At 43.3% G+C, this 22,093-nt stretch overlaps 1 protein-coding gene across 2 annotated transcripts in view; it reads right to left on the bottom strand.

Annotated features, from left to right (window-relative positions):
• RGPD4 (RANBP2 like and GRIP domain containing 4) overlaps nucleotides 1-22,093 on the bottom strand; it is a 294,599-nt gene that overhangs the window by 132,831 nt on the left and 139,675 nt on the right. For both annotated transcript variants that reach the window (XM_030201471.1, XM_030201472.1), the window contains exon 20: nucleotides 15,564-20,214. In XM_030201471.1, coding sequence (XP_030057331.1) covers nucleotides 15,564-20,214 — 4,651 coding nt within the window. The remainder of the gene's footprint in view (nucleotides 1-15,563; nucleotides 20,215-22,093) is intronic.

The raw sequence follows: 22,093 nt of genomic DNA, 5'->3' as shown, positions 1-22,093 counted from the left end.
CTTTCAAATAAATTAAAAAGCTGTCCAATATGTAAAAATTAACCCCCCCCCCCCAAAAAAAAAACAAAAAACATTTGTCCTCCACCTTTTAAGGCACTGCCTATCCAATTCAAACAGCTTTAGACTTGTTACAGATGGACCAACAATAAAAAATGACAATGTGGATGCAGCAGCTCATAGGTTTGTTTGTTTGTTTTGAGTGAATGGGGATGATGGCTGCGCTGGGAAGGGGAAACTTAGACTCTCCTAATTGGCTTTCTTGCTTACAGTGGACTAGATAGGCTCACTTCCACTCCTGTTTATTAAACCTCCTTGATATGAACAAGTTCATGTCTCTTACGCAGTGCTGCTGGGTCTCCAGCCTACTACATAAGGAACTTTCATCTTCAATATTTTCTAACAGAAGCAAATACTTCACCTGTATAACCTCAGCATATTAACACTGAAAACCTTCCTATACAACACTGCTCTCTGCTAACATATCTTTCAAAGAGCATAAAATTGATAATGCTCAGAACTATTTTATCATCTATTAATTTTCTTTAATAAAAGGAAAAGCAGTTTTAACTCTACAGTTTTCAAGCTAAGAACTCAAAATGTGGGGGCTGTAATAACCAAGCCATTCCCTCAACATTCATGCACTGTAGAGTTATTAGGAACTTGGGTACAAAAATTAACTAAATCAGCATTATACAACTTGGTTCAAAAGAAATTTATCAACAAGATAAAGCATTTGCATGTAAACGTATACAATAGAGTTTATGGCTGTTAAGAGATGAAGTTCACAGTGGAAGAAAAAAAAAAGGGGGGGTAGGTACAAATGGGATCAGGATGAATCTAAAGGCTAAAAACAAACACAAATCAAAGATTCTAATGACACTTTCCCCCTGCAAAAGACAAAGCACATTTTAAAACACCAAAATTACTCAACATGCATATTAAATTAGCATCCAAACTATTTTCATATCACAAAACCAAACTGCTCTGCCAACTCTGATCAGCAGTCAATATCTACTAAGCAAAGTCAGATCATAGCACAGGGTGACTGAATACCTTTACTGTCAGGTTTTGAGGAAGACCGGCTGGTCCAAAAAGCCATTGGATTAGTTTTAAAAAGGCTAAAATTAAACCCTAGAAAACAGTAAATTTTGAAGATACCATGATTAATGATTTGAAGGATGCAAGTGATATATACATTTCCAAGATTCAGTCATGCTCTGGTGGCTACTACTAAGTTTCATGCAAATCAACTTGAATTTGTGGCTAAAACCCTTATCGTTATAAAGCGAATGCTACATACCTGTAGAAGGTATTCTCCGAGGACAGCAGGCTAATTGTTCTCACTGATGGGTGACGTCCACGGCAGCCCCTCCAATCGGAAACTTCACTAGCAAAGTCCTTTGCTAGTCCTAGCGCGCACATGCGCACCGCGCATGCGCGGCCGTCTTCCCGCCCGAACCGGCTCGTGTTCGTCAGTCCCGTATGTAGCAAGACAAAGACAAGGGAAGACACAACTCCAAAGGGGAGGCGGGCGGGTTTGTGAGAACAATCAGCCTGCTGTCCTCGGAGAATACCTTCTACAGGTATGTAGCATTCGCTTTCTCCGAGGACAAGCAGGCTGCTTGTTCTCACTGATGGGGTATCCCTAGCCCCCTGGCTCACTCAAAACAACCACCATGGTCAATTGGGTCTCGCAACGGCGAGGACATAACTGAGATTGACCTAACAACTTATCCAACTAACAGAGAGTGTAGCCTGGAACAGAATAAAACATGGGCCTAGGGGGGTGGAGTTGGATTCTAAACCCCGAACAGATTCTGAAGCACTGACTGCCCGAACCGACTGCCGCGTCGGGTATCCTGCTGCAGGCAGTAATGAGATGTGAATGTGTGGACAGATGACCACGTCGCAGCTTTGCAAATCTCTTCAATAGTGGCTGACTTCAAGTGGGCTATCGACGCTGCCATGGCTCTAACATTATGAGCCGTGACATGACCCTCAAGAGCCAGCCCAGCCTGGGCGTAAGTGAAGGAAATGCAATCTGCTAGCCAATTGGATATGGTGCGTTTCCCCACAGCCACTCCCCTCCTGTTGGGATCAAAAGAAACAAACAATTGGGCGGACTGTCTGTTGGGCTGTGTCCGCTCCAGATAGAAGGCCAATGCTCTCTTGCAGTCCAATGTGTGCAGCTGACGTTCATCAGGGCAGGAATGAGGACGGGGAAAGAATGTTGGCAAGACAATTGACTGGTTCAGATGGAACTCCGACACAACCTTTGGCAAGAACTTAAGGTGAGTGCGGAGGACTACTCTGTTATGATGAAATTTGGTGTAAGGGGCCTGGGCTACCAGGGCCTGAAGCTCACTGACTCTACGAGCTGAAGTAACTGCCACCAAGAAAATGACCTTCCAGGTCAAGTACTTCAGATGGCAGGAGTTCAGTGGCTCAAAAGGAGGTTTCATCAGCTGGGTGAGAACGACATTGAGATCCCATGACACTGTAGGAGGTTTGACAGGGAGCTTTGACAAAAGCAAACCTCTCATGAAGCGAACAACTAAAGGCTGTCCTGAGATCGGCTTACCTTCCACACGGTAATGGTATGCACTGATTGCACTAAGGTGAACCCTTACAGAGTTGGTCTTGAGACCAGACTCAGACAAGTGCAGAAGGTATTCAAGCAGGGTCTGTGTAGGACAAGAGCGAGGATCTAGGGCCTTGCTGTCACACCAGACGGCAAACCTCCTCCATAGAAAGTGGAGGAGTGGCCTAGTGGTTAGGGTGGTGGACTTTGGTCCTGGGGAACTGAGGAACTGAGTTCGATTCCTGGCCCAGGCAGCTCCTTGTGACCTTGGGCAAGTCACTTAACCCTCCATTGCCTGCCGCATTGAGCCTGCCATGAGTGGGAAAAAGTGCGGGGTACAAATAAAAAAAAAAAAAAGTAACTCCTCTTAGTGGAATCTTTCCTGGAAGCAAGATGCGGGAGACACCCTCTGACAGATCCAAAGAGGCAAAGTCTACGCTCTCAACATCCAGGCCATGAGAGCCAGAGACTGGAGGTTGGGATGCAGAAGCGCCCCTTCGTCCTGTGTGATGAGGGTCGGAAAACACTCCAATCTCCACGGTTCTTCGGAGGACAACTCCAGAAGAAGAGGGAACCAGATCTGACGCGACCAAAAGGGAGCAATCAGAATCATGGTGCCTCGGTCTTGCTTGAGTTTCAACAAAGTCTTCCCCACCAGAGGTATGGGAGGATAAGCATACAGCAGACCTTCCCCCCAGTCCAGGCGGAAGGCATCCGGTGCCAGTCTGCCGTTGGCCTGAAGCCTGGAACAGAACTGAGGGACCTTGTGGTTGGCTCGAGATGCAAAGAGATCTACCAAGGGGGTGCCCCACACCTGGAAGATCTGTCGCACTACTCTGGAGTTGAGCGACCACTCGTGAGGTTGCATAATCCTGCTCTGTCTGTCGGCCAGACTGTTGTTTACGCCTGCCAGGTATGTGGCTTGGAGCACCATGCCCTGACGGCGAGCCCAAAGCCACATGCTGACGGCTTCCTGACACAGGGGGCGAGATCCGGTGCCCCCCTGCTTGTTGATGTAATACATGGCAAACTGGTTGTCTGTCTGAATTTGGATAATTTGGTGGGACAGCCAATCTCTGAAAGCCTTCAGAGCGTTCCAGACCGCTCGTAACTGCAGGAGATTGATCTGCAGATCGCGTTCCTGGAGGGACCAGCTGCCCTGGGTGTGAAGCCCATCGACATGAGCTCCCCACCCCAGGAGAGATGCATCCGTAGTCAGCACCTTTTGTGGCTGAGGAATTTGGAAAGGACGTCCCAGAGTCAAATTGGACCAAATCGTCCAATACAGGGATTTGAGAAAACTCGTGGACAGGTGGATCACGTCTTCTAGATCCCCAGCAGCCTGAAACCACTGGGCAGCTAGGGTCCATTGAGCAGATCTCATGTGAAGGCGGGCCATGGGAGTCACATGAACTGTGGAGGCCATGTGGCCCAGCAATCTCAACATCTGCCGAGCTGTGATCTGCTGGGACGCTCGCACCCGCGAGACGAGGGACAACAAGTTGTTGGCTCTCGCCTCTGGGAGATAGGCACGAGCTGTCCGAGAATCCAGCAGAGCTCCTATGAATTCGAGTCTCTGTACTGGGAGAAGATGGGACTTTGCATAAATTTATCACAAACCCCAGTAGCTCCAGGAGGCGAATAGTCATCTGCATGGACTGTAGAGCTCCTGCCTCGGATGTGTTCTTCACTAGCCAATCGTCGAGATATGGGAACACGTGTACCCCCAGCCTGCGAAGTGCCGCTGCTACTACAGCCAAGCACTTCGTGAACACTCTGGGCGCAGAGGCGAGCCCAAAGGGTAGCACACAGTACTGGAAGTGACGTGTGCCCAACTGAAATCGCAGATACTGTCTGTGAGCTGGCAGTATCGGGATGTGCGTGTAGGCGTCCTTCAAGTCCAGAGAGCATAGCCAATCGTTTTCCTGAATCATGGGGAGAAGGGTGCCCAGGGAAAGCATCCTGAACTTTTCCTTGACCAGATATTTGTTCAGGGCCCTTAGGTCTAGGATGGGACGCATCCCCCCTGTTTTCTGTTGCCTATCAGTGAGCGAGATTACCCGGGCGCACTGGGTGCACTTCTTGAAGCCGCTGGGAGACTTCGATGACATGGGCGGAAAAATCACGCCGGCGAAATCAAAACTCGTAATTGCGATAAGGCACCAAGAAGATGGGGAGAAAAAAAAAAACAAAACTCGACCCGAGGCCTCAAAGGGGCCTACCCCGAAAACGAAAGAAAACTTAACGGGGCCAAAAACTAGAAGTAAGGGAAAGGGAAAAAGACCAAAAGGCCCTTCTCCGGAATCCCTTTTTTTTTTTTTTCTTAGCGAAAAGTCAAAAAGACACGCGAGGGTCAACTTAAGGGGCGCGGACAAAAGAAGACTGACGAACACGAGCCGGTTCGGGCGGGAAGACGGCCGCGCATGCGCGGTGCGCATGGGCGCGCGAGGACTAGCAAAGGACTTTGCTAGTGAAGTTTCCGATTGGAGGGGCTGCCGTGGATGTCACCCATCAGTGAGAACAAGCAGCCTGCTTGTCCTTGGAGAATGCATGTTTTTTTTGCAATTATCTTTGATCTTTTCCCTATTATCAGTCCTCTCACCAACCCTCATCTGTTTAGCTCAATCACTGCAAAGTCAGCCCCAGCAAGCCGCCACATACTGAAGCTCCCTCTGGAACCCAATCGAACCCTAAATCTGGCGTTAGGTGCCACCATAGTGCAGTAATCGACTCCCTCCCATCAGGAGTTGTAAATACTATCAGACAAACCAGAGGCTAGGATCTGCAAGAGACAAACAACTGGAAAAAAGAGCAGAGGACTAACAAAACAGATAATAGTTTAATACATTTATTAGTGGGACTTAACCTATTAAAAAAAAACTAAAATAGTGGTTGCCCGATGTGGCCACTTTTTACCACAGTTGATTATTTGTGTTTCAATATCCTATGTCTGTGTCATTTATATTTAAATGTAACTATACACTGACAGCTAACACTATTATTTGTTTTTCAATATCTTATGAAGGGAGTGGTTTGTGCATTCTTCTGGTACTTTGCCTGATGCAGCCCCCATGAGGGTTTTTTTTTAATGTGTTGGAGTCCCACTAATAAATCTGTTGAACTATTATCTATTTTGCATTAGTGGTATGCTCTCATTTCCAGTTGTTAATACTATCTCCATAGTATCCCTGCCTGGTGAGGAATCAAATGGGGTCTTACATCTGCCAGTGGCACCATCACTTTCAGCCATCTGGCCATCTTAGGAAAGAAAATGTTATACCAAACAGCTCAAATTCAGGTACACTGCCACCACTAAAATAAATAAAAAATGCATATCCTCGGAAAGAAGAACTGCTAAATAAAAACATTAAAAGCATGAATATTCTTCCTAACATAGACTAATCTATAATACTCCAACATACCAGCAAAATTCTGCACCACTGTGGTTAGGGCAGCCTGCATAAATGCACATCCCAGGTAATTAACCAAATGTGTGAACACATAATTTTCCATATAATTAATGATGGTTCACCTGATTTACTGTCATCAGCAGTAACAGCCCAAGAAAAAGGCAGTCCTACATTATGTGGAAGGCTAGCAGGCACAAGTGGAAGCAAAACAAATGTGACTCAATGCCAGTCTGCAGTTTACTCCTACCACTCAACAGAGTGTGATCAAGGAGCCTCCAAATGCTGGTATGAAACATCCACCTGGCCTACAAGCCAATTAAACCTGGTCCTGGGAAAAGTACAGTGGCATCCTTCCTCTCCACCTTTTGAGGAAAACTCCCTTATTTGGCAGACTGATCGCTAGCAATGTGTTCAAACACAATGTTAGGGGATCAGGTGCCACTATTTTCAAAGATGATGGCATTGGAGGTATTATTTATTATTATTATTTATTGCACTTGTATCCCACATTTTCCCATCTATTTGCAGGCTCAATGTGGCTTACAAAAACCTGTAATGGCTTCATTTCAGGGAGCAGAAATACATTTGGTGGTACAGAGATATAATAATAACAAAGCTAGCTGTCGATCTATTTAGTTATAGAAAGAGAACGATCAAAGTGGGGGAGGGGTGTTGATGAGTTGTAGTTATTTATGGATTCTCGTGGTAAGCCTTGGTGAATAGATAGGTTTTCAATTATTTGCGAAAGTTTATTTCTTTAATTGTTTTCAAGTGGTTTGGAAGAGCGTTCCACATCTGCATGCTCTTGTAGGAAAAGCTGGACGCATGTGTTAGTTTGTATTTTAGTCCTTTGCAGCTGGGGAAATGTAGATTAAGGTAAGTACGGGCAGCTCTTTTGGCATTTCTGGGTGGGAGGTCCACGAGGTCAAGCATGTAAGACGGGGCGTCTCCATGAATAATTTTATGAACAATCGTGCAGATTTTGAACGTGATCCGTTCTTTGAGTGGGAGCCAGTGTAATTTCTCTCTTAGGGGTTTTGCACTTTCATATTTTGTCCTTCCAAATGTAAGTCTGGCTGCGGTACTTTGGGCAGTTTGAAGTTTCTTAATAATCTGTTCTTTACAGCCAGCGTAAAGTGCATTACAGTAGTCCGGGTGACTTAGTACCATTGATTGTACCAGGTTTCGAAAAATGGCTCTTGGGAAATAAGGTTTTACTATTTTGAGTTTCCACATGAAATGGAACATTTTCTTAGTGGTATTCTTCACATGGTTTTCAAGTGTGAGATTTCGATCAATGGTAACTCCAAGAATTTTCAGAGTATTAGAGACGAGAAGGGAGAGGTTTGGAGTGGTTATGGTGGAGAATGTACTTGTGTTGTGAGGTAATTATAAGGCATTGTGTTTTTTCTGCATTGAGTTTTAGCTGAAATGCGTCCGCCCAGGAGTGCATGATCTGGAAGCTTTGGTTAATCTCGTTGGTGATTTCTTTTAGATCACGTTTGAACGGGATGTAGATTGTGACGTCATCTGCATATTGGATTGAGGTTTTGATTGTCCAAGAGTTTGGCTAGAGGTATCATCATTAAAGAGGGTTGGTGATAGGGGGGATCCTTGGGGAACTCCCCATTCAGGTGTCCATGGGGCTGATGTCGCTGCTTTAGTTGTTACTTGGTATGATCTTGTCAGGAATCCTGTAAACCAGTTAAGCATGTTTCCTCCAATTCCGAAGTATTCCAGGATGTGTAGTAGTATTCCATGGTTGACCATGTCGAAGGCACTGGACATGTCAAATTGCAAAAGAAGTTGTTGCCTGTTGCAATTGCTTGTTTAAATTTATTCATTAAAGTTACTAATACTGTTTCGGTGCTGTAGTTCGATCTAAATCCTGATTGAGATTCATGCTGGATTGAGTGTTTGTTTAGGTGGTTAGTGAGCTGTTTCGTCACTGCACCTTCCATAAGCGGGATGGATGCTACAGGGCGATAACTGGTCAGGTCACTTGTGGATTTTTTTTGCATCTTTAGGTAGAGGCGTGAGTAGGATATTTCCTTTATCTTTGTGAAAGACATAATTTTGTAGCATGTAATTCATGTGTTTCGTGAGACCTGTTTTGAATTGTTGAGGGGCAGATCTTATAAGATTGCTAGGGCAGAGGTAGGCGCAAGTGGGCATCACTCTTGCCTTTACTGATGGTTGGGAGGGCCCAACACATATATATATATATATTTTTTTTTTGGGGGGGGGGGGAGGATTGGAAGGAGGTGTAAGGCGGCCACTATGCCCACCATGGGATTTTTTTTCATATGGTTAAGTGAGGGACATGGGTAATAACAAGGGGACCACTATGAATTTGTGTGTGAAAAATAGAAGCATTTATCTTTGCATAATTTTACATAATTCTGAATTTTTTGGCACATAATTCACTGTGGTGTAATGTTAGCTGCTCCCTGATCAGAAAACAGGAATGAGCATGTACTGTATATACTCATGTATAAGTTGAGGGCAGGTTTGGGACTAAAAATGGTCAAGACTGCTGTAACCCGTATATAAGTCGAGATTGAAAACAGATCCAACACTGCTCCTTCTCTCCTCCCTCCATCTCCAGGTTCTCTCTCTCTCTCCTCCTCCACGTCCAACATTGCTTCCCTTCCATCCTTCCCTCACATTATTCAGCATTACTCTCTCCCAATCTCTTCCTCCCCCGCCCAACATGGTCTGACATCTCTATCTGCTCCTGTAGTCCTCTGAACTTGCCTAGGTCACCGCAGTGTCAGAGTCAGCAAGGTAAGCAGGCTGCCTTTGGCCAGCTCAGAGGGCCTTCCCTCAGCCATGTCCCACCCTCACAAAAGAACAGGAAATTGCACTATGAGAGGCAGGGCATATCTCAGGGAAGGCTCACTGGGCCATGTTGTGGGCAACCTAGGCAAATTTAAAGGAGCACTGGAAGAGGAAAGAGGTGGGATAGAGGAAGGGACAGAGATCAGAAAGATGGGTGAGGTGAGAGAGAGAGATATGCTGGACCCAGGGAGAAGATATGAGTGGAGGAAAAAGAGAGAGATGGGAGGAGGGGGAGGGAGAGATGCTGGACCTACAGAGGAAGGAAGATAGAGAGAGAGAATGCTGAACTGCAGGGAAGAGACATTCACTGGCAGGGGTTAGGTAGGTGCAGGGCAAAGGAAAGAGGGGGACAATGCTTTACACAGGAAGCAGATGCTGAACACAGAGAGGAGGATTGATTCAGGGACACAGAGGGAAGATGCTGGACAGGATAGATAGGTACTCAGAGGGAATGGATGGTGGACATGGAGCGCGAAGAAATGTCAAATGGACATGAGACCCCAAAGAAAGCAAAAGATTGATGAAACTCAGGAAGAAGGGAACAGAGTAAAAAATGACTAGAACCCGAGGGGGGAGAAGGGCAGAAGAGCAGATGACTAGGACCTGGGGGGGGGGGGCGTGAGACGAGACAATAGAAAATAGCTAGGACCCAGGGTGGGGTGTACAAGAATGGAACAGAAAATGACTGGGACTTTGTGATTGAGACAGAGCGCATTGTGGGCACAGCAGGAAATTCATGGGACAGATGGAATTTCAAGAGGACAATGAGGAACTGGTAACTGGTCAGTTTGAGTGGGGGTGTGTTCAAGGGGATGAAGTGTGGGGAAATGTTGAAATACAGTGTGAATTACCTGGAAGACTGGAGAAAGGATGAAAAGGCATTGAAAAGGGATGAGAGTATTGTGGAGGGGGATGAGAGAAAAGGATGGGGTTCTGAAGGGGATGAGGGTAGAAATGGGGTTTAAAAGATGATGAAAGAGGCAATAGGAGATGGTTTAGAGGGTTAAAGCCTGAAGGCAAGGGAAGGAAGGAGTAACAGGGATGGAGGGAAGGCTTGCGAGGGGATGCAAGAAGCTAGTAGGCAGAAGAACAGTGAAAAGAAAAAGGACTAGAGGGTGAGAGAAAGAAAATAAGAGTAAAATCAAATGGGTGGATATAAAGGGACAGGAGAGAGAAAAAAAAAAAAAGAAAACCAAAAAGATCAGTCCCAGACAGATAGAGAAGGAAAGGAAGAAGACAAGAAGAGAAGAAATAGAAAAGCAAAACTGAAAAAGAATGTAGGAGAAGACTGACAAAAGGAAAGTGGAAGAGAGTCCAGGACAAGCCCAATTAGAAAAATAAAATGCTCAGATAAAATTAGAAATGAAAATTATTTAATACTTAAAGATTGGAATATGTCAGCTTTGAGAAATGTAAATCTAATTTTGTATTTTGCAGAGCACAGTAGAAAATTCATTTTACCAGTACTGCACTGCTCAGTGAGTCTAGCTTTCTTTAGAAATCCTCCACTTCAGTTTTTGTTTGCATGTTTTTCTTTGTGGTTCCCTTAAGTGTCTATCTGTGTTCTGTGCATATGATTGAGGTGAAGGATTCTGCTAGTGTGTAGGAATCTGTAAACGTACAGCTTGTTCTAGTTTCCTAGTAGGTATATTGGTGCTATAGGGCCCAGTGTAATATTTATAGCACTCTCTTTTCATAGGTAAGTTAGGGCTGTCATGGTTTAAGAAGTTCAGGATATAGGTTTTGAGTGTCTTTTTTGCAGGGTTTGGTGTTATTTCCAAAATGTCTGGCCCTATCTGGAATCAGGTCCTTGGCACCAAAAGAAAAATTCTCAAGACCAGTGGTCTCCACATCCTGTAGAATCACTACACAAACAGAAACCCACCTGCTTTAAACAAAGTGTCTAGCAGATGAAGGAGTGTGTGCTATTCCTGAGGTGATAATTTTCGCATGACGAGTTGTAAGGGAGGTAAGTTCCACTGCTGAATATGGAGTTTGTGTTATAGAACTGGAGGTGCATGTGCTTGTGGCTTGCGAAGGATCTGCTGGTCCCACTCCTTACAACAAGAAGCATGTGTCAGAAGGGACAGGACCAGCAAAGTCTTCTAGACCCCAAACAGATTCTGAAAACTATCTGACCAAATTGACTGTCATGCCGGTGGTCCTATTCCAACCGTAATTATGTGAATGTGTGGACTGAAGACCAACATTGTAGCTCTACAAATCTCTATGAAGGTTGCTCTCAAGTGGGCTACAGATGCAGCCATAATTTAAACATTATGAGCTGTGACATGACCTTCTAGAGCAGCGTTTCCCAAGTCGGTCCTGGAGTACCCCCTTGCCGTTCAAGTTTTTCAGGATATCCACAATGAATACGCATGAAATAAATTTGCATACAATGGAGACAGTGTATGTAAATTAATCTCATGCATATTCATTGTGGATATCCTGAAAACCTTACTGGAAGGTGGTATTCCAGGAGCAACTCAGGAAACATTGCTCTAGAGCAGGGGTTCTCAACCCTGTCCTCTGGATACACCTAGCCAGTCAGGTTTTTCAGGATATCCACAATGAATATATGCATGAGAAATTTACATGCACTGCCTCCATTGTATGCAAATTTCTCTCATGCATATTCATAGTGGGTATCCTGAAAACCTGACTGCCTAGGTGTGTCCCTAGGAATGGATTGAGAACCCCTGCTCTAGAGTCAAGCCTGCCTGGGCATAAGTAAAGGAAATACAGTCTGCTAGTCAACTGGAAACAGTGCGTTTCCAGTGGTAGTCCCCATCCTATTTTGGTCAAAAGAACCAAAGAGCTAGGTGGACTTTCTATGGGCTCTAGTCAACTCCAGATGAAAGGCGAAGGCTCTCTTATGGTCCAAAGTGTGCATTATGCTTTCACCACTGTGGGCATGAGGTTTGGGAGAAAATGTTGGCAGAACAACTGACTGGTTAAGATGGAATTTCATCACTACCTTAAGGAGGAACCGAGGGTGGGTGTGAAAGACCACTCTTGTTGTAAAAGTAGGAGTAATGTGGATCAGCTACTAGAGACTGGAGTTCACAGATCCTGTGGGCTGAAGTGACCACCACCAAAAATAGGATGTTCTAGGTCAGATTTACAGCTAGGACCAATGCTTATTATTCAATTGTTTTAGCAATTTACTTCCTGCCCATCATCCGTGTTTGCTGCTTGTTTTTTTTTAGCATTTTGCTTCACTTTGGCCCTTCACCTGGACTCCTGATTAAAGCGTAGGCCAAAACATGACCAATGTTGAGTCCACGTTCCAGTGAAGACTGTTACACCAATTTTTGTGCAAGCAAATGCTATTTTATTTAATAAAAACTTATTTTGCTCATCTTGGCTCATTGCTCTGGTCATTCCCACTCTCCTGTTTGCTCCTAGGTCAGGTACTTCAGGTGACAGGCATCAAGTGGCTCAAAAGGTGCTTTCATCAGCTGGGTTAGGATGATATCAAAATCCCATGATACTTCAGGAGGCTTTTATGGAAGGCATCACCAGAAGCAAGCCTCAAATAACTGAATAACTACAAGGGCTGAACAGAGATAGGTGTACCTTCCACATGATGATGGTAAGTGTCTATTGTACTGACCTGAACCCTAATGGAGTTGGCCTTGAGACCTGACTCTCAAATGTAGAAGATAGCCAAGCAATTTTTCTATAGGACTGGAAAAAGGAACTTGCACTCATACCAGACAGTATACCTCTTCCACTGAAAACCATAAGACTTCCCAGTAGAATCTCTTCTGGAGCTAACAGAACCTGAGATACACCATCCAGCAAGTTGAGGGAATCCACTACCACTTCTCTCAACATCCAAGCCATGAGGGCTTGGAACTGAAAGTCAGGATGAAGTAGGGATCCTCTGTCCTGAGTGATGAGAGAGTTGGAAAGCACTCCAGTCTTCATAGATCCCTGGAGGCAAGCTCCAGCAGAACTGGGAACCAGACCCAATGTGGTGTGATTAGATGGTTCCCTGGTCCTGTAAAGTTTCAGAAGAGCTTTCACTATTAGAAGCATTATAAAACATGAATACAGAAAGCCCTCCCTCCAATAAAGGGGAATGGCATCTGAGGTTAGTCTGCTGTGGGATCCTAGTCCAAACTACTCCCCCCCCCCCCCCCCCCCCCCCCAAAAATAAATAAATAAATAAATAAATAAATAAAAAGTATACTGTTGGTGTAATTATTAGGAATATATAATGTAATGCACAGACTAAATCAATATCTTTCGAAAAGACTAATATACTTTTTCTTTCTTTCTTTTTTTTTTTTATATCATAGACTTGAATTCTTTATGGGTGCTAACATAAAAAAAAAGCCCTAAAAAAATATCACCTACCATTCCTAATACATTTTCTGGAGCTAAGAGCAGTCTAAAACACTTGAAGGGTTTTCAGAAATCATGTAACAAATCAAATCATTCCAGAGATGACAGTCAGGTTAAAGTGTACTAAAGGAAAGTAAGATCTCAAGAGAATGAACACAGTATGGATAATTTGGTTTCACCAGATAGTTTAGATCTTACTAATTTCTTGGCATCTTCTCAAGATACTGTTTCTAAAAGAGCTACTCTGCTTGTTACCTTAGCTTCACCTGAACAGAAGAAGTTAATTCTTAAAACTTTTTTCCTAAGAAAGCTCTTCCTTTTTGTGGTCAAACAATATGTATGTTTCCTGATGTAGCTAAGTCTACCCAATTGAGGAATTCCCTTTTAAATGCTTGGTTACATTTGAAAATAATTCCTACATTTTTTCTAGATCCTTGTCATTTAGAGAGTTTTCTTTCATCTAAAAACCAAGTAGTTTTTTCTTTTTGATGTGCCAATAGGTTGATATATATAGGGTTTATTAATTTGCTATTGATGTACCTGTTTTGTTAAGAGAATATTGTTATTCATTCTTATATTAACTTGTTCTAGGGAGTTCTCGATTATGTGGGCTAGATTGAATAATGTAATTGATCTTTGTTTTATATATTTTCTTCAATTTTCTGCAAATGTTCTGATTGTAACATTTAATTATAATTGAATTAAAAAAGAAAAAAAAAAAGAAAAAAAAAAGATATGGAGAAGCGGCTGCCGTTATAGGCACCTACCTGGGCAATTATTTGGTTTTGGATGTGGGGGGGGGTGTAGAGGTCCCTGGGAAGAGGGGGATGCCCCAGCTGTACTGACCCTACTGGGCTCCAAAACAGTGAGTCCCATGGAGTAAAGTACAAGCCTGTAGGCTGAGGCTACAGGATTGTGTGTGTGTGAGGGGGGGGGGGGGGGGGGGGACAGACCACCGCTTAATCCTCAACCAGGGAATAAGCCATAATGCAGATCCTGAAAGGTAGTCACCTGGCCAGATTGTGACCACAACGCCAAGCACTGTAGCCTCAAGGAGTTAGAAGAAAAATTCCTGCTGCAGGAGTCCACCTGCTGAAGGAAGAGAAATACTGGAAGACTTTCTGGCCGCACCACTCTATATATCAGTGATTGGAATCTTCAATGTCTGTCTCCATCTGCTGGTAAGGGAACATAACCCTCCTCAGGTCTGATCTAGCAGCATATTAAAAAAAAAAAGTTTTATATCGTTTCTCTTTGGGAAATACAATACAAATTTATCATGAGATTGCATATTTCACCACATAGAGAATTTTGGGCAAAACTATGAATGTTGATAGGTGTCCTAAATGTTCCTTGGCCCTTGAACACCTTGGATATATGTTCTAGAGTTGCTCAGTGGTACTTGACTTTTGGACCCAAATGTGTGCACAGATTTCTTGGCTCTGAAAGGTTAATGTGGGCTCAATCTTCACGTATGTTATTTGATGTGTTGTTTCACCATCTCCTCTACCTGCAGGCCTAATGCCCTTTCTCCGGCACAGTCCTGCTTGGGAAGAAAACTATGCTGCAAAACTAGCTACAATTTCACAATGGAAATCTGCCATGGTGTTGCTGTGTTCATTGGAACGCAGAGGCATTCCAGACTTATCTACTGCCATGGGAGAAATCTACCTTCGAAAGTGAGCCCCTTTCTGGGCCTCTCTTACTTCGGTGGCAAGGAGTAAGATCCTGAACTCATGAACAAGTAGTGATTCTTGGACTTTAAGAAGGGGGTTGGGATGTTAAGTCTTCAGAAACATACAAAAAAATGTACCTCTATTTCTATTGTTTACTTTCCTTTGTACTTAAAACACTTATTTAAAAAAAAAAAAAAAAAAGTTTCAACACACCACCATTATTGTTTGCATTCCAAATCGAAGCTCAAGGAAAGTTACATTTCAGGTATGGTAAGTATTTCACTGATCATAGGGCTTACAATTTAAGTCTGCATATGAAGCTATGGAGGACGAAGTAGTTTGCCTGAGGTCATGAACCATCAGTGGCTTTCCTGGTTCTCTCAGCCTACTGTCCTAACTACTAGACTATCTTCTACTCTGTTTGATCTGGCCCCTTTTTAATGTGTCATGTGCGTTTAAAAAAAAAAAAATCATCAACAGCTTTTAGCCGTGTGTGTTTTGATCACCCTAACAGAGATGTATACCAGAAACCAGTGTGAAGATAATGGAAGATACAATCACACACACTAAAAGGGACCAATATTGATTGCTTAAAACCATTACCAATGTAACATGGATTTAACTGTAAAATGTATCATAAAATACTTAATATTCACAATATAAATCAAAATTACTTTGCATGCATAATCTTTGCTTCCTTACCCTTCTCTGGAACTTTTAGTGGATGAGTGCTGGGGGCTGCTGAAGAGGAAACTACAGAATTTTCTGCCCTGCCACTGGAAGGCTTTGTAGTTGTAGCAGCTTTTTCCTGGATACTGCCTTTTGTGCTGAAGTCCCCTTGTTTCTCAGTCACATTTTTGGTTGTTGACATATCCTTTTCACTCTGACTTTTTGAAGAATTAAAACTGAAGCCAAAGAGGGACCCTGTAGATGATGTGTTCCCAAATGTAAATGGCTTTGGTTTCTCACAACTAAATATAGACTTAACAGATTCTGAACCAAACACAAATTTGGGAGGAGAAACAACTGCTTTTGTGGGGAATTCAGATGAGAGAGGTTCTTTGGATTTTGGAGTTGTTACAGAACTATCATCTGCTTCCTGATTCTGATCAGTTCTTTCCCTGGTGGTTTCTTCCAGTACTGCTACAGCTATTTTGCCACATGGTGATGTTTTTGGTGTACTATCACGAGAAGACAGAGGTGTAATTAAAGTATCATTCTGTTGAGCTTGTTTCACGTCATCAAAAATTTGTTTAAATGAGTCTGCAACATCCTGAAGCTTAAATCGCACAGCAAAGAGTTCTAACTTTCCTTCACCTTCTGCAAAGTCATGGGCAGTCCAAACCCAAGCCCGCTCTGTCCCTTTCATATGCTCTAAAGTCATATTTGGCACAATTCTATGATTGGCACAGAGTTTTAATACCTGGTCCCTCCTCATTACTATACGGACAGTTTTGTTATCATAGTTCTGCAAGATCTTTATATCTCCAATACCTCTTTCCTTCCACTGATTAGTATCTTTATCAAACCTGTACAATTTGGCTCTATGGCAAAACACAACTTGCTCATTTTCTTCACCACTTGCAACTTCAACTAAATCTGGTAAAGGGACAACAGGTTCAAAGTACTGTCCATCTCTCTCCTCTTCCTGAGTGGTATCTGACTCTTCATCTGTACCCACAGAGACTCTGCTCTGATTTAATTTGGTAGGTGACTTTGATGGACTCAAAGCTGGCTGAAAATTAAAACTAAAGCCAGCTGTTGACTCACCAAAACGAAAGAGATGTTTCTTCTCAGGTGTAGTGTCCAAAGGAGATGCATACACAGAGCTATCCAAGTTATTATCCAACACTTCTTCACGTAAATCATAGTTATCCCACTCCAGGGTTGGCCCAGTGCTTTCACCATGTGCCTTTATCACTAAACTAGAAACATTAACTAATGAATTTTTATTCTCCTCCTCTTGAGTATTTGTTCTTTCTTCTGTCAAAAAGGTCTTAAGATGTTTCAGACCACTCTTCATTTCTTCAGCTTTTTGTATCAGCTCAGCAGTTCTACCAGTGTCTACAAGCTTATGAGGTGTCTGCAATGGTATATCCAACAACAATCTCTGGCACTCTTCAAACTTAAGTTTAAAATCTTCAGCCTGTTCTGGAGTTTTAAACTTAGCTGCCAGCTGCTCCAGTTTGGCATCCCCATCAGAAAAATCACTTGCTAGCCACATCCATGCTCTGTCAGAACCAGATAATGGTTTTAGGTTCATTGTGGTCGTTATCCAGTGGTTCGCACAAACTTTCAGGACTTGCTCACGACGCATTAACATACGGAGTTTGCCATTCACTTCATTCTTAAGAATTTTTAAATTGCCCACACCACGTTCTTTCCACTGACTTACTTCAGCATCAAATCTAAACAATTTGACCCTTTGTGAGTAAAGAACTTTCTCATCCTCTTCCCCAGTTACAAGCTCTATTTTGTCAGGCAACTGCACCACAGGTTCAAAATGAATATCATCATTGTCCTCAGTTTTATACATGTCATCACTGCTCTCATGCTCAGATGTATTAACCACATCTGCTGTTTTCATGTTCTGTGAAGAAAATAATTTTTCACCTGCTCTTGAAAAGCCTTTGAAATTGGGATCCTTTTTATTAAAATCTGAATCGGGTGAAGTTTTTGCAAGATCAGCAAAAGTGAAAGTGTTGCTATTTTGGCCAAATATTATGCCACTTTTTTGGTCATCACTGCTGTCTTGGGACTGAACATTAGCTGTATTATCTAATGTCTTTTTCCTTCCCTTCTCTTCATTATTGCTTTGCAGAAAATTTGAAATATTTTCTTTTGATTGATCTGTTTTTGACCAATTTTGATTAGGCTCTTGTATTCCAAACTTAAAGCCACCAGCATTCCCAGGAGTGGAGAAGCTAAAGCCATCTTTGCCAAGTTTGGTCTCAGAAGCATTTGGAAGAATCTGAAACGTGAAGGAGGATGCTGTGTTATATTCTTCTGTGTGGCCAAATTTAAAACCCTTATCTGAAAAGCCACTTGAAAATCCTGTGCCCAGTTGTGTACCAGTATTTTCAGATTTCTCCCTTAAGCCAAATGTAAAGGCTGATGCAGCCTGGGTGGATGAGGCAACAGTACCAGATTTACCACTTGGATTAGGTGTTTGGCAAGCAACACAAGTTAATGAAGAACTTTCATTTCTAACCAAACACACATCACAATCCCACTGACCTTCTTTTTTTGAGAATAGCCCCTCAAAGCCACTTTGCTGATTATTACTTTTATCCATACTAGAAGCAAATGTGAATCCAGTTGTTGGCTGAACAGCTGATACAGAGGAATTTGGTGTACTCTGTGAATGTGGAGCACTACAAGCAACACAATTTGCTGCAGTTTCCTCATTCCTCACAAGGCATGTACTGCAGTCCCATTGACCAGCTTTTTTAGAGAAGAGAGCTCCAAAGTCATTGTTGGTAGCACTGGCGATATTAGATAAGTCAAATTTATATGAAGGAGGCTGAGCAAATATTGATGCACTAGTCTGAATATTTGTGTTTGGAGTCCGGCACGCAATACAATTAGAAACAGATGGCTGATTTCTTACTAAGCATGCAGAGCAGTCCCACTGACCCTCCTTCTTAGCAAAAGCAGAGCCGAATGTATCCACTGTGTTGAATGTGCCAATTTTGAAAGTTGTAGTGGTTTCACCTAACAGAGGGATATGCATGTCTTTGGAATTTGGGTTTGGATTCTCACATGCTACACACTTTTTAGCAATTCCTTCATTTGCCACCAGACACACATTGCAATTCCACTGATCCTTCTTTGTAAATTGTTCACCAAATCCTGCTGTATGAGTGGCAGCTTTAGTAAATGTAAATGCTGTAGGTGCAGACTCATCTTTTGTAATGGCAAAACTAAATTTTTCTTCTATTGCTGGCATTGCTGTTTCAGAAACAACTGTGTCTGGACGAGGGCTCTGGCAAGCCACACAAACAAAAGCATCAGCAGTATTTCTCACAAGGCAGACATCACAGTACCACTCAGGTTTCTTTGTAAAATTAAATCCAAAGTTAATAATCCCTGTAGTAGAAGGGTCCTTACTGTTTTGACAGGATTCCTTCCGAATTGCAAAATGTTGATCTGATAAGTCCCCACTTGATTCCAATGCACTAGACAGCTTTTGTGCTTCCTCAAACTGATACTTGAAGAGTGCAGCTTCTTCTGGTGTTTTGAATCTGATGGCCAGTTGTTCAGGTTTTGGCATTTCATCTGCATAATCAAAAGCATGCCACACAAAGGATTTATCCGAATCTGCATTTGGTTTCAATTTCATACTTGTGTTTATGTAATGATTTAAACAGATTTTCAGTACCTGGTCTCGTCTCATCAAGAGTCTAATCTTACCAGATATTTTATGCCTCAGTATTTTCACATTACCAACACCTCTCTCTTTCCATTCTTTTAATTCTGTATCAAAACGGAACAGCTTTGCTCTGTTTGAAAATAATTCTTCCTCATCCTCTTCCCCAGTCTTCACTTCAACCTTATCTGGCAGAGGCACAACCGGCTCAAAATGTGGACCATCGTCATCAGTACCATAGATGCTTCTTCCATCAGAATCGTGGCTTCTGTCGGCTACATTTGTATCTGAGGTGTCAAATGATGTTTTACCTACATCTTGGAAACTGAATATATTATCCCCTTTATTAAAAGGAACACTCTTATGTTGGTTGTACTCTGTAGCTTTGCTACCAAAACTGAAGATACTTCTCTGGTCAACTGTCTTGTCAACAGGTGTTTTTTGGACATTTTGTCCTTGATCTTGTAAAGGACTATCTGATGTTAATAGGCCCAAAAGGCTTTCATTTCCAGTGAACTTTGTGTTACGAGACCCAACCTGCGGAGAGGAAAAAGTAAAGTCTCCATCATTGGATTTGAAGTTAGAGTTAAACTTAAATGTGGATGGTACAATTTGTGTTGATGCTGTGAAAGATGGTTTAACTCCTTCTGGTTGTACTGAATGGCCAAAGCGAGGTTTTCCAAATTCTATATTCTTTAAGTCTGCTGTCTTGGAAACCTGGGGTCCCACCGATGGCTTAGTGAAATAGCCTGGCTCTGGTAATGATGGATTTGTGGTTGTCTGTGGTACACTGTAGTTATAATATTCTTCGCCACGTGGTGAAACAAGTGTAGCTGTAGGAGACTCAAAACGCAACGGAGTGCCATATATTTCTTGAGGAAACATACAAGCAGAAGTGTTCTGTAGAGGAGAAGTGTGCATCTGTGGCGGATAAGTATATACATGTTGCTGAGGACCAAGTCTATTCACGCCATACATAGGAGCCTGTTAAAAGAATAAAAAAAAAAGCACTTAAGTTTGCTAAATTTAGATATAAAGCTACTACTAACACACAGTAATAAGTATGATATATAAGGAATCATGTAGAACTCACATTTTTCCAAAGTTATGTGAATCAGAATCTAACCCACACTTCTGCCTACTGCAAATACCTAACGAGGATTTTAGGTTCAACATACACAAGAAAGCTCAGGAGCTCGAGAAGAATTCATTTTTGTCCCATGTAAATTATTCTACACAACAAGGATTACATGTCTAGTGTTTACAATTTTGTATTTTCCTGTTAATTCAAAAATACACATTTCTAGAAATTTACAATTTTAAATAAAAATGTATTCTTACTACCAACAATTAAACAGTTGTCACCTGCATCTAATATAATAAAACGCACCGTGAACATTCTGAAGACAACGTTCTGAAGCCACTCAAACACTCCCTAGCTGTAGGGTTCGTGGATTCATGGTGTGAAGCCAGCCAGCCGTCTCTGCCCCGCCCTCGCGTCAAACGTCATGACGTCGAGGGCGGAAAAAAAAAAAAAAACAATTCCGGCAGCGCAGCGTCAGGGAAGGATGACGTCAGAAGAAGGCAGAACACAGCGAAGGGAAGGCTAGACGTCGGGAGCACCGCCTCCTTCCCTGACGCTGTGCTGCCGGAACCGCCACGGAGGTAAATTTAAAAAGAAGAAGAAAAAAAAAAAAAGGGGGATGTTGGGGGGAGAGAAGAGGGTGGGCAGTAAAGTTGAACAATGGGAGCGGGAGGGCAGGGGAGAAACGACAGCATGGATGCGAAGGGGGGGGGCATGGATGCGAAGGGGGGGGGGAGAAGAGGGCGGGCCAGGCTGGGACATGGGAGAGAGAGGAGCATGGATGTGAGGGGGGGTCATGGAAGGGAGAGAGGGGACTTGCTGGAAAAGGATGAATGGAGGCGGCAGGGGACAGAGGAGCATGGATGGGCATGGATTGGGAGGGCAGGGCTCAGGGAGAGAGGGGAATTGCTGGAAAGGGATGAATGGAGGGGGCAGGGGACAGAGGAGCATGGATGGGCATGGATTGGGAGGGCAGGGCTCAGGGAGAGAGGGGAATTGCTGGATAGGGATGAATGGAGGGGACAGATGGGCATGGATGGATATGGATTGCAGGGCAGGGCTCAGGGAGAGAGGGGAATTGCTGGATAGGGATGAATGGAGGGGGCAGGTGACAGAGGAGCATGGATGGGCATGGATTGGGAGGGCTACTACTACTACTACTATTTAGCATTTCTATAGCGCTACAAGGCATACGCAGCGCTGCACAAACATAGAAGAAAGACAGTCCCTGCTCAAAGAGCTTACAATCTAATAGACAAAAAATTAAAATAAGCAAATCAAATCAATTAATGTGAACGGGAAGGAAGAGAGGAGGGTAGGTGGAGGCGAGTGGTTACAAGTGGTTACGAGTCAAAAGCAATGTTAAAGAGGTGGGCTTTTAGTCTAGATTTAAAGGTGGCCAAGGATGGGGCAGGGCTAAGGGAGAGGGGAATTGCTGGAAAAGGATGAATGGAGGGGGCAGGGCTCACACTCTCTCTCTCATATACAATGTCTTTCTGACTCTCACACACTCTGTCTCACACTGTATCACATTCACTCTCTATGTGCCACACAGTCACTCACACACTCGCTTGGTCTCATACACTCACTCTCACAGAGAATCTGTGTCTCACACACACTCTCTCTCTCGCCCACACACACACACACTTTCTCACACTGTCTCACACATACACACTTGCACACACTCTCATTCTCACACACACACTCTCTCACAAACACACTCACACCCAGACTCACTCTCTCTCTCACACACACACACTCACACTTTCACTCTGACTC

The sequence above is a fragment of the Microcaecilia unicolor genome, chromosome 4 (assembly GCF_901765095.1).
Source record: "Microcaecilia unicolor chromosome 4, aMicUni1.1, whole genome shotgun sequence".
Lineage (NCBI taxonomy): Eukaryota > Metazoa > Chordata > Amphibia > Gymnophiona > Siphonopidae > Microcaecilia > Microcaecilia unicolor.
The sequence above is the reverse complement of the archived record's forward strand: the minus strand, read 5'-3'. Positions and strand labels throughout refer to the sequence as shown.